General features: G+C 35.4%; 1 protein-coding gene across 1 annotated transcript in view; it reads right to left on the minus strand.

Moving 5' to 3' along the window:
- The window catches only part of LRP1B (LDL receptor related protein 1B), a 762233-nt gene that overhangs the window by 618439 nt on the left and 130277 nt on the right, over positions 1–13517 (minus strand). The window contains exon 12 of the mRNA XM_040227930.1: positions 12359–12490. Within this exon, the coding sequence (XP_040083864.1) occupies positions 12359–12490 (132 nt within the window). The remainder of the gene's footprint in view (positions 1–12358; positions 12491–13517) is intronic.

Genomic DNA, 13517 nt, shown 5'->3' on the forward strand with positions numbered 1-13517 from the left:
CAGGATTTAGAAAATAGCTTTTCATATATAGTTAGAACCTTGAATTATAGTGGAATCATCAATTATTTTTAGTATCTTAATATTCAATTTGTAAGGAAAGCAGGAACACAAACAGAATCTCTTCTGTGAACATCTCTTTTGTTTTTCCCCTGAAGAAAAGAATAGATTCACAGTAGTCAACTTTCTGTGCTTCTACCACAGAAACCTAATTTGGATTCTATTCACTTAGGTTCTAATGACTGTTGACTAAGAAAATAGATGGGTTTAAAAAATAGCCTACAGGTTGTTAACTGTTGAAGTTGTTAATATTATAAGTTGCATAGTCAAAAAAAGCTGAAAGACACCCAGAGAAATCATGATTCAGAAGTGGTTTGTTTTAACTCTTTAAAATCCTCCAGAGCCAGAGCCAGTAATCCTCCAGATTACTTGTAAGTAATCTATTCTAGTATTTAATATATTTATGCTAAAGTTCCATTTCCAGTTGCATCTGAGTTTTTCCCCACTTGATTTACATCTGCTAAGTCGCTTCAATCGTGTCCGACTCTTGTGTGACCCCATAGACGGCAGCCCACCAGGCTCCCCCATCCCTGGGTTCTCCAGGCAAGAACACCGGAGTGGGTTGCCATTTCCTTCTCCAATGCATGAAAGTGAAAAGTGAAAGTGAAGTCACTCAGTCGTATCCAACTCCTAGCGACCCATGGACTGCAGCCTACCAGGCTCCTCTGTCCATGGGATTTGCCAGGCAACAGTACTGGAATGGGTTTCCATTGCCTTCTCCGGTTTACATCTAGCCCCTCTTATTCAGTCCTCAATAAAATTAAATAATAAATAAATAAGACAAAATTCTAAAGATCAAGCTTTTTTTTTTTTTTTCAGCATAGTCCTAGATGAATATACTGACAGAAAGCTTTACCCACAGTAAACAATGGGGAATAACACGCTATCCTTGGGAGATTTGCACAGATGTTCTGTGTCCCTTGGTGGGTGAGCATAAAGAACTGTCAATTGTTGCCAAGTATTTTGGAGCTCCCTACCTAGACACAAAACTCTAGACAGGAACACTGGATACAACAGAACTCATTCTAAGCATATTTAACATCAGTTACCACACAGCCTGTATTGGTGTCAAGAAGGCAACTACGCTCATAATTCTATGGATGCCATACACCTCTGTATCCCCTACACAATCCTATATATCTTTAAACAATTTCTTAAAAGCCTTTGGTGTCAGACAGTTGTCAGTAGAAGATTTAGTGTAAGTTAATATTACATGAAGACTGTAAAAGTTGATATGATGAGTTTCTGGATTTTGTTGGAGAATTTTTCTGGAGTCCTGGTCAAAAGCAAATTTGGTAAATTCATGTTATGAAAAACCAGATACTAATAAATAAGATGACTAAGATAAGAAATAGTCCCCTAATGAAAAATACATTGGGTCTGCTATTTTCACAGATAGTGGCATTATATCAGAGGTACGTTTCAAAATCATTGAAAATATATGTTAGATTTTTCAACCTTCTGAGTTAGCATTTGAGGTTAAATCATTCTTTATTATGGAAATCTGTCTTATGCATTGTTTAGCAGAATCCCTGGCTTCTATCCAGTAGATGCCAGTAGTACCCCTTCCAGTTGTGACAATGAAAAATGTTTCCAGATATTGCCAAATATAATCTGAGGCATACAATCATCCTCAGTTGAGAACCACTGACATAGAACTACTAAGTCAGATATTAGTACCAGGACCACAAACTATCACCTGTCCTCAGCCTGGCTTTCTGAACTCAAGGCAATGAATGGCCAGATATCTGTGAGCTTTTGACTAATATAATACATTTGTTGTTGTTGTTGTTGAAAACACATTCATTCTTGAGTGCTTCTGGAATCTTTTCTCACTTACTTACCCTAGCATGGTAAAAAAAAAAAAAAAAAAAACTCTGGTTTAGGAAATACATATGTAACACACACACACATGTATACACATATATGAGTGTGTGTATATATATCCACACACACATTCAGTTCAGTTCAGTCACTCAGTCGTGTCCGACTCTTTGTGATCCCATGAATGGCAGCACGCCAGGCCACCCTGTCCATCACCAACACCTGGAGTTCACTCAAATTAATGTCCATAGAGTCAGTGATGCCATCCAGCCATCTCATCCTCTGTCATCCCCTTCTCCTCCTGCCCCCGATCCCTCCCAGCATCAGAGTCTTTTCCAATGAGTCAACTCTTCGCATGAGGTGGCCAAAGTATTGGAGTTTCAACTTTAGCATCAGCCCTTCCAAAGAACATCCAGGACTGATCTCCTTTAGAATGGACTGGTTGGATCTTACAGTCTAAGGGACTCTCAAGAGTCTTCTCTAGCACCACAGTTCAAAAGCATCAATACTTCAGCACTCAACTTTCTTCACAGTCCAACTCTCACATCCATTCATGACCACTGGAAAAATCATAGCCTTGACTAGACAGACATTTGTTGGCCAAGTAATATCTCTGCTTTTTAATATGCTATCTAGGTTGGTCATAACTTTCCTTCCAAGGAGTAAGTGTCTTTTAATTTCATGGCTGCAATTACCATTTGCGGTGATTTTGGAGCCCCCCAAAATGAAGTCTGACACTGTTTCTACTATTTCCCCATCTATTTTCCATGAATTGATGGGACCAGATGCCATGATCTTCGTTTTCTGAATGTTGAGCTTTAAGCCAACATTTCCACTCTCCTCTTTCACTTTCACCAAGAGGCTTTTTAGTTCCTCTTCACTTTTTGCCATAAGGGTGGTGTCATCTGCATATCTGAGGTTATTGATATTTTTCCCAGCAATCTTGATTCCAGCTTGTGCTTCCTCCAGCCCAGCATTTCTCATGATGTACTCTGCATATAAGGTAAACAAGCAAAGTGACAGTATACAGCCTTGACGTACTCCTTCTATTTGGAACCAGTCTGTTTCATGTCCAGTTCTAACTGTTGCTTCCTGACCTGCCTACAGGTTCCTCAAGAGGCAGGTCAGGTGGTATTCCCATCTCTTTCAGAATTTTCCACAGTTTATTGTGATCTACACAGTCAAAGGCTTTGGCATAGTCAATAAAGCAGAAAGAGATGTTTTTCTGGAACTCTCTTGCTTTTTCCATGATCCAGAGGATGTTGGCAATTTGATCTCTGGTTCTTCTGCCTTTTCTACAACCAGCTTGAACATCTGGAAGTTCATGGTTCACGTATTGCTGAAGCCTGGCTTGGAGAATTTTGAGCATTACTTTACTAGCGTGTGAGATGAGTGCAATTGTGCAGTAGTTTGAGCATTCTTTAGCATTGCCCTTCTTTGGGATTGAAATGAAAACTGACCTTTTCCAGTCCTGAGGCCACTGCTGAGTTTTCCAAATTTGCTGGCATATTGAGTGCAGCACTTTCACAGCCTTATCTTTCAGGATTTGAAACAGCTCAACTGGAATTCCATCACCTCCACTAATTTTGTTCATAGTGATGCTTTCTAAGGCCCACCTGAGTTCCCATTCCAGGATGTCTGGCTCTAGGTGAGTGATCACACCACCGTGATTATCTTGGTCATGAAGCTCTTTTTTGTACAGTTCTTCTGTGTATTCTTGCCACCTCTTCTTAATATCTTCTGCTTCTGTTAGGTCCATACCATTTCTGTCCTTTATCAAGGCCATCTTTGCATGAAATGTTCCCTTGGTGTCTCTAATTTTCTTGAAGAGATCTCTAGTCTTTATGTGTATATATACGTGTGTGTGTGTATACACACAGACACATACATTTATTTAGCTTTGTCCCATTCCATCTGTAAAGTATTTGACAGTTTACTTAGGCCTTATTATTTTTCTCTGCCTAGAACACTTCTCCAGGTATCCAAGACTTATTATTTATTATAGGTGAAAGATTCAAAACTGTGATCCTGGTTCTTCATATTAATTCATTCTCAATTGATTTAAACCAGAATTCAGAAGCTGTCTGTAGAGGAGCTTCACAGATAATCCAAATGGACAATCAAAATTCACCTTTTAGACAGCAATGTATAGAGATAATATGGATAAAACTCTGTAGTATTGTTGTAAGCAGCCTCTGATGTGACCACTAGCGATTCCCGTCATCTGGTATTCATTCCCTTCTTTAATCCACTCCGTTGAATGTGGGTTAGACATATATTAAAATGATGGGCTATCACTTATGATATTTTGTTACAAAAGGTCTGGCTTCTACTAATAGTTTCTCTGTGCTTTTTTCCCTCTCTTTTATTATTATTATCATTAGTTCTAAGGGAAGCAAGCATCGTGTTTTAAACTCTCCTGTGGAGAGGCACTCATGACAAGAAACTAAGGTCAATAGTCAGTGAGAATCTGTGACCCTCAGTCAAACACTCACAAGGATATAATTTCTGCCATCCATCAATGACATTGATAATTTGGAAGCAGATCCTCCCTAGTTGAGCCTTCTGATGACACCACATATCCGTCCAATACTTTGAAAGCAATCTCATAAGAGACCTAGGGAATCTCATAGATGCTATACTAGTGTTTTTGTTGTTTTAAGTAGCTAAATTTTAATAATTTGTTATAGAGCAACAGATAAATAATACAAACATTACATGGAACTCTGTTCAAAGTTATGTGCCAGCGTGGATTGGAAGGGGGTTGAGGTGGGGGGAGGAATGGATACATGTATATGTATGGCTGAGTCCTTTCACTGTTCACCTGAAATGATCACAGCATTGTGAATTGGCTATACCCTAACAGAAAATGTTTTTGGTGTTAAAAACATAAAAATAAAATTAAAAAAATAATATACACATCAAGAGATAATAATTTTCTTATTCTCCTTTTGATGATGACAGTGATCACTATTATCATCTCTCCCACTCTCACTCAGATGAGGCTGTATCATTAACCTTCTGCTCCTAAGTTTATCAGGGGTAATCCTACAATTGGTAACCATACTATCATTGTTCCCCAAAATCCAATTCCCTAATATTGCCTATCAATTATCTTTTCCAACCATAAGTACAACATAATTAAAATTCTCATTATGAAAGTATCAGGGATCACTACTGGTTATTCAATCATGACTTATATGAATTTTAAGGGCAAAAATCCAAAGGCAAGTACTTAATGAATAATTTAATTTGAGCATTCCAAAGCAATCAACTCTCCTCTGCATTTATTTTGTGATTGTTCAGTCTCAAAATCATGTCCAGCTCTTTGCAACCCATGCACTGCAGTGCACCATGGCTCCCTGTCCCTCAACATCCCCTGGAATCCATATCACATCCTCAAACCCAGTTTTTCTTCATTGTTTAAAATACTATCTTCCTCAACAGATTATTTTGATCACTTACATTGCATAAACACATAAAATTTTCCAAATTTAACCACAATAAAGGATTAAGTACTTAAAAAATGATATGGATTTTTGAGGACGTTATTTTAATTTCACCCTCTTCCTAATCTACCATGAGTGATTAGTTCCATCTCTAAGATTTCTAGTTTAGCCAGGTCCATATTGTAAAAATAGTAAGAATTTTATATAAATAATTAGTTCATTTTTCCTTTCAAGTTCCCCAAAAGGATCCACTTACCACTTACTGCCCCTGGCTAAGAATAAAACCAAAGGAGAAAAAAAGAATTAAAGATCATCTATTCCTTATGGCCAGTCAGAAAATCAATTTAATAACTTCTTTTTTCCTCTTTTAACTAGAAAATTGTCTACTTGATTAAAAACTAATGGCCAACAATCTTGGAAGCTGAATTATAGTTTTTAAATTTATTTTTAAAGAAAGTGTATTGAAAAGGAAAATGGACTAATGTGTCCTCAGTTTTCTTAAAATGGGGAAAATAAACACTTCTAGGTTAAAGTTACACTTAACAATATGGTTGGTATCAATGCACCTCAGCTAAAAAAGACCTGCACATTATCATTTGATCTATCAGCAGTTTCCACAACTAAATAGACGCCAATCTATTATCTTAGAGGCAGAGTATGAAATAATTTGAAAAACATCCAAAATATTGACCAATTCCTAAACATATTTTCTTCACACGTCTTTACTTGTGCTTTTGCTGGATTTATAGTATTTGGTTAATATACAGTGCTTTGTTCAAACATACCAGTTAAGATAATTTGTCAATTTCTTAGCCACTCTTAATAATTTATTATGAATTAGTGTAACCAGATCTTTTGAGAATAGGGTTCAAAACTCAGTTTTGACAAGGAAAAGAGTAGGAAAGACATCAGAGTATCAGATATAAACATATAAGAGATACCTGAAGAGAATCTTAAGCTGAAAAGTATCCTGAGAAGCTAAAAATAAATACAGCAGCACAGAGAGACTCAGAAGAGGGGTGGGGGAAGGTGTTCAAATAGACTGGATGTACTTCTGTGAATAAGTACAAAGCTGGTATTGGGGCCTTTCACTTTCATGAGGAATGCTAACTGCCTGAGAAGGAAGTTTCATGAACCTTTGTAACATTTTTGATAACAGAATCATATATCCTAAATAAGCTGACTGACCAAAGCTTTCATCATAGTAAGTCATCACTGTGAATCTTTTGGAGCTTTTGATTTCAGGTAACCTGTTGAGAACTCCAGAAGCCTAACAGAAGGTTACTTTCTTTCACTTTGTATTTTATGCTCTGAGTTTAAAAATTATCCAAAAAGGATTTGTGAATTACTCCCAATAATTTGTTTAACCTATAATGACTTATTCTATGCATGGTTATATTTGTTTCCTGGTAGTGTTGTAAAGTTTGTTTCTGGTGGTAGTTGGTATTATATGTCTTGAAATATTTACTGGACTTGCCTATCTACAAATACATATAAACTGTTCACATGACTTGAAAATACAGTCTTGAAGCAAATTTAAAATGACAACACAAAGCAGTATTGGTTCACTGTCACAAGAACAAGAAGAAATTGAACCAGCCCTAAAAATTCACTTTGTTGCCAAGGAAATGGTTTTCATAAAATTGAAAAAATGTCTGAAAGCAACAGTATTGTATTTCTTAAGCTATTGCTGTTACTGACATAAAATGAATTCTTTCTATAATTCTTCTTTGGCCTTGGTTGGTGACAGAATGGTTATTAGAAAAAAATTGTAAACAGCTGTTTGCTAAGCCTCCCGGCAAAGGAAAACGAGCCTCTCACTTGAGTGTCACCTGCTTCAATTATTAAATGGATTTAAAGCCATATGATTCTTTACATAAATCAAAATAAAACATGATCTTCTATCAGTATAAATTTGCAGAAGTGCAATTTAGTTTCATCAAGTAGTGCCAATAATGGTCTAAGTAAGATTGTATTTAAGACGTTAGAAATGCAAGATGGCATAGCATGAAGAATTAAAAGTAGAACACTCCATTACTACTCCCCCTGTTGATCTCGCTGGGTTTGTTTCCTTATCTGTAACATAAGAAATGCCACTAGATTGAGTCAAAAGTTCATTCTAACATTTGAAGATAGATGTAAATGATGTGAGACTATTAAGAAGAAAGTCTTTCATGGAAATAAATGACATTCAACTGTGTAAATACAGCAACAGTATCGTGTCACATATTCTTTTTCAATGTTGTTGTGTACTTTTATAACAGACTTTATTTTTATAGAGTTTTAAATTCACAGCAAATTTGAGCAGGAGTCCCCATATACCCTTTCCTTTCCTACACTCTCAGCCTCTTCCACTAGCAACATCTCAAATAAGAGTGGTACATCTGTTACAAGTATTGAACCTACCCTGATAGGTCTACAGTTTATATTAGTATCTATAGGTTACATTAAGATTTAGTCTTTGTGTTTTATATTCTCTGGATTTTAATAGATGTGTAATGGTATGTTCTGTCAGTTTGTGTATTGTCTCAATAGCCAGATCACTATGTGATGGTGGGAAAAGGCATTTAGAATATTCCCCATAGTAACTGTAAAGCAATGGCATCACAATAATAGCTCTTTGATGATCTCTTTAAAAAAGAACAAAAAATAATCGTACTGATTATCCATTCATGCATTCTTCTGAAACTATTTAGTTTATCTTTATCCCCCACAGCAACTTAACTGTAATGTACTACTCCTAGCAGATAGTAATCAACATTTGTTAACACTGAGTTGGATAACTCCAATTTGAACAAAAGAGATAAAAGATGAAAAAAGAATGTAAGCTGGAAAAGTTCAGTAAATCATTATGCTCTGAGTAGAATTTCATCCAGTTAAGTAATATCCTATTATGTGATTATTATGAAAAAGTCATGAATATCCCCAAAGTAGGGGTGGGGGAACTGAATATAGCATTGCTTACTAAAGATCACATTTCTAACTGGAGCAGTGAGCTTTGTTATGAAGGCTTTTCCCCTAATTAAAATATATCTTTAAAACATCAAATGTAGTATTCATTCATCAGGAGGGATATCACCCAGCAGGCCAAGATTTTCAAAGCTGATTTTTTTTTTCCAGTGGAATGGGACTTTTCCAGTGAAGTGATAAAGAACGCTTTGAACATTTTGAAATAGCCACAGAGTCTTCTTTCTTCTGTGGGTAGTATCCAGAATTGCTTCATCTGGTAAAAGAAATTCTTTCACTCAATGCAGAAAACTTTAATTTATTACAACCAAAACCCAGCAAGATTCAGATGTGTTAATGCTTGTGAAAGGTATGGATTTGAGCATATATTTAGCCCTGAGAATTGTGGTAGTGAAATAATATTATATAAATTATGATGGTCATACTTGACAAGCAATCCTTCTTCACACCATTTCCTTATTATGTTTATAATAAGAGGCTACTGTGCCCTTATATTTTGTCATCTTTATTTTGATCCTAAAAGTAGAAATTATGTTTCTGAAGTAAATACAATCAATGAAAGAAGAGCAGATAGAATGTCTGCATAGGAAACTACTGGAGGAAGAACCTATCATCAGGTTACAAAGGTCTTGATTAAAAAAAAAGGATTGATGTATCAAAAATTATACTTTCTATTAATCTCTCTGGGGCAATTCAGTTATTTTCCTTCCTTCCCCTCAAAAGCATCTTCACTCAGCCTAGCCACAGAAATTCTATACTGTCTACAGTGATATTGATATGAATCAAGTTTCTTAAATTTATTCTGATGCTAATACATGTTCATAAAATGCAAGCATGAAAGGATCAGATTATATAGTAGAAGGAAGCACCAAAGGTATGTGGAAACATGGTCAAAAACTCCTGATAAGACTGCCACCACCACCATCATCATTAGTGTTTTCTGTTGGTTTACTGTCTAAGTACTGTCCATCAGACACTGTCTAGACTCCTAGGTTTATATTTAATGACTTCAAAGAGCTGGTGATGTTATTTAATCTTTAAATATCTGCTACACATATTATTCATTATCATTAAGTTCATTTTCACTAGAGAAATTTATTAACCTGCTCTTTCTGTCCTCAAGAAATTAAGAAACAACTACTAATCTATGCACATAACTGAACAGAAAAAAAAAAAAGTAAAAAAAAAAACACAGAAAACAAAATCCTTGCTAACTGGGAGTTTAAATATAGTTTGCAGAACAGGTTTGTAAATATATATCACATATGCTAACTTCTACAGTTTACTGTTTTCCATGGAAATTTATTGATTTCTATGATATTATCACTATTTTCTAAGTAACTATGTGTATCAAGCACTGTTTCAAACATTTGCACAAAGTGATCTAAATATTCTCACAGTAAGGAAACTGAGCCTCAGGAAAATTAAGTAATGTACCCAAAGTCAACACTTGTTAAGTGTTTAAACTGGTTATAGAATCCAAGTTGTCTGTTGCTAAAATCTGGCCTCTTCCCACCATAGGTTTTATTGGTCCCTATGTCTGACCATCTTTGATTTCAAAGCAAGTTCTATCTCTCTGTTTTCTAATTAACATAAATTTTAATAGACTATTCAGCATTCTAATTTCACATGACTATTCCAAATGCTTCCATCCTTTTACATTTAGAATAAAATGATTTTCTAAAGAGACTTCCTTTCTAAGAATGCAATTTTAAAACATGCACAGGTACAATATGAAGAACACGAAGTTTTAATAAATAACTAAGAATTGTTCTATTGAAAAACTATTTTGATACAAAGTATGTTTATTACAAAATATCAGTAGTTACTAAGGATTTGGGGCTTCCCAGGGTGGCACTAGTGGTAAAGAATCTGTTCGCCAGTGGAGGAGACATAAGAGAAAGGGGTTAGATCCGTGGAGAGACATAAGAGAAAGGGGTTAGATCCGTGGGTTGGAAAGATCCCCACTCCAGTATTCTTGCCTCAAGAATCCCATGGCCAGAGGAGCCTGGTGGGCTATGGTCTATGGGGTCATAAAGAGATTGACATGAAGTGACTTAGTCCACATGTAGAAATAGGGAGAATACTATTCTTTGCAAATAAAATTACCTCTCTAATTGCATATTATTTGAAACTTCAGCATCTCAGGGTCATTATAAAACCCTGGAGAGTAAATTCAACTCATACAAATAATCAGTTTGCCCTTAAGGAACAAGAGGTTACTAATGATATAATCACAGCATTTAACCAAATGGCTTATTTGACATTTGATTTGGAAATTTATCAAATACTTTCAAAAATCATTATGGAGTTCTTAAAAGAATCAAATATGTGATGCCAGCTAAAACATGGGATTATGTGTCTTTAGTAAAAATACATATATTAATACATTTTTCAAGAAGTTCAAGTTTTTCTTAGTTTTACATCTATTAAATCCTATTAATAAATTCTAAAGAAAGATATGTTTGTAAATAAAGTCAGGGTAGATTACACATGGTAGGGTAGGGAGCATTCCACAAATAATGAGATTGGATCAAAGAGCCTTGTTTGATCAAAAAACACATTAATTTTGGCAAAATTAACATATCAATCAATAAAATATGCTATGTCTGTCTAAATATATTTGGAAAAAACATTTAACCATTTAAAAACCATAGGAAATTTGCCTCTCTGTGATTCAAAGTGTTTAGTTCAAATAATCTTAAGAAAAGCTATCTTTCAATCATCTGTGAAGATCCCCAGTAATTTTTTAATTTATAGCCATGCATTGTATTAACACATGATTGAACAACATGTAAAAGCTGAGGGAAAAAAATAAGCTTAATATCAGAAGCTCATGTATTGATGCTCAGTTTTTTTAAAGACTACAGATCAAAGAAGAATTATTTTAATAGTAGATAAAATTGTCTTTACATACAAAAATATATACTTGGAACATAAATTATGTCTTCAAAACTAAAACAAGAAGCACAAGACTTGGATGAGAGATGGAGAAATCTGTTTTTATAAATTTAATCCTTCAAGCATAGAATGATAAATATTATTAACAAAAGAAGTATATCCAATGCTTATCCTATATGTGAATTTAGCAATTAGAACAAAAGACTTATATCCGACAATAGACTTAACAGTTTCTACCATCAATGCCCAATCACACAAGTTGTTTTGTTTATTTGTTATGTTCGTTTGTTTGTCTTTGACACTCAGCTTGCGGTATCTCAGTTTGCCAACCAAGGATTGAACTTGGGCCCTGGCAGTGAAAGTGCTGAATCCTAACCACTAGACCACCAGGGAACTGCCCCCTCCATCAAATACTTTTTATTAGCCACAGAAAAATGATAGTGTCCAATCTGCTTTCTTTCACTGTTTGCTAAAACAAAAAGGTAAGTTAAACTCTGAATTTACAATGATAGCTACTGTATTGAAAAGTAATACAGAATGGCTTAGCATTTATAATCGTTTCAGTTATGTGGACTCCAGTATTCTTGGGGCTTCCCTGGTTGGTCAGACAGTAAAGAATCTGCCTGCAATACCTAGGCTCAATCCCTGGAGAAGGGAATGGCTACACACTTCAGTATTCTTGCCTGGAGAAATCCATGGACAGAGGAACCTGGTGGGCTAAGATCCATGGGGTTGCAAAGAGTCAGACATGACTGAGTGACTAGCATTTTCACTTTCATTTGCTGCTACCTGTATTAGAATAGATAATCACATTCTGAAAAAATATTTTAAATATATATGTTTAAGTATATAAGCTAAAATGTTTTATTTTTAATATATATCATTGGAGAAAAATAAACATGCCATTTAAAAAATAAAAAAGAAAAAACAAAGCAACCCAGTGACAAATATGTCATTTTTATATTGCTATATGTTGGAAAAATTTTACTTTTTCAGACAAAACATATTTATAACAATTTGTGTAGGGCTTAGAAATTCACTTTTGATTTGTTTCCTTATTCCTCATCTTGACTATCAGAGTACAGATGGAAAGGTCCTATTTCTATCATGTTTAATAAATCAAAATATCACACATAAATTATGAATAAAAAGCTATTCACCTGCATGGAAATCTATTCCCACAGCAAATGAAGTTCCTGAGATAGGCATCAAAGCATCCATTTTGTCACTTGGTTCGAGAGGTATTCCCCTGATTCCTTCATGAACAGAGTACATAAGAAATGACTCTATACCTAAATTTAAAAGAAAGCAAAAGAAAAATGAATATTTAATATTGAAATCATTCTATTGGCAGGAGGGGGTATCAAGATGACAAAGTAGAAAGACCCTGAACTTACCTCCTCCCAAAGGAATGCCAATATTACAACTACTTACAGAGCATCTACTTATGAGAACATTCTTAAAATTAGCAGAAAAGATTTTCCAATTTTTCCTTTATATTTTTATAAATATATAAATAAAGAATCACAATAACATGGGTAGGAGGGGCAGAGACATGGTCTTGTCAGTCAGGAAATACACATACTCCCCGGGAGGGAGAGGATTCACAACCACAGGGGTCCTTCCTGAAGAGTGAAGGGTCTGAGCCCCACACAGGGCTCTCCCCAGCCCAAGGATCCTGCCCTTAAAAACAAGCCATCAGAAAGCTGAGCTTTGAAAAACACCTGAACTTGTTTTGGAGAGCCAAAGATATACAGGGCACAGAAGCTTCTCTTTTAGAGAGTGCACACAAAATCTCACATATTGCCAGTACCAGCAAGAGACAGTAGTTTGAAAGGTGCCTGGGTCAGATCCACTTGGTGATCTTGGAGAGCCTCCTTGAGAGGCAGGAGGAAATTGGGAAGCCCCCTGGGGACTGAAAGGCAGGTGGCAGCTACTTTAGGGATCTTGGTATCCTTCTCAAACTATCCAAAAAACGTTCCATAGGAAGCAACACCTCCAAATTGTTTCTATGAGGACAGCATCACTCTAATTCCAAAACCAGACAAAGATACCACAAGAAGATAAAAATGATAGGCCGATATCACTGATGAGCATAGATGTGAAAATCCTCACTAAATGTTAGCAAATTGAATTTAACAATATGTTGAAAGGATCATACATCATGATCAGGTGTTAATTATGCAAGGGATTCAAGGATAGTTCAATGTCTATAAATCAATCCATGTGACACATCATGTTAACAAAATAAAGAATAACAAATTATATGGTAATCTCAGTAAACAAAGATAAAGCTGACTCCGGTTGCCTAAAAACTGT

This window comes from Oryx dammah, unplaced genomic scaffold (genome assembly GCF_014754425.2).
Source record: "Oryx dammah isolate SB20612 unplaced genomic scaffold, SCBI_Odam_1.1 HiC_scaffold_27, whole genome shotgun sequence".
NCBI lineage: Eukaryota > Metazoa > Chordata > Mammalia > Artiodactyla > Bovidae > Oryx > Oryx dammah.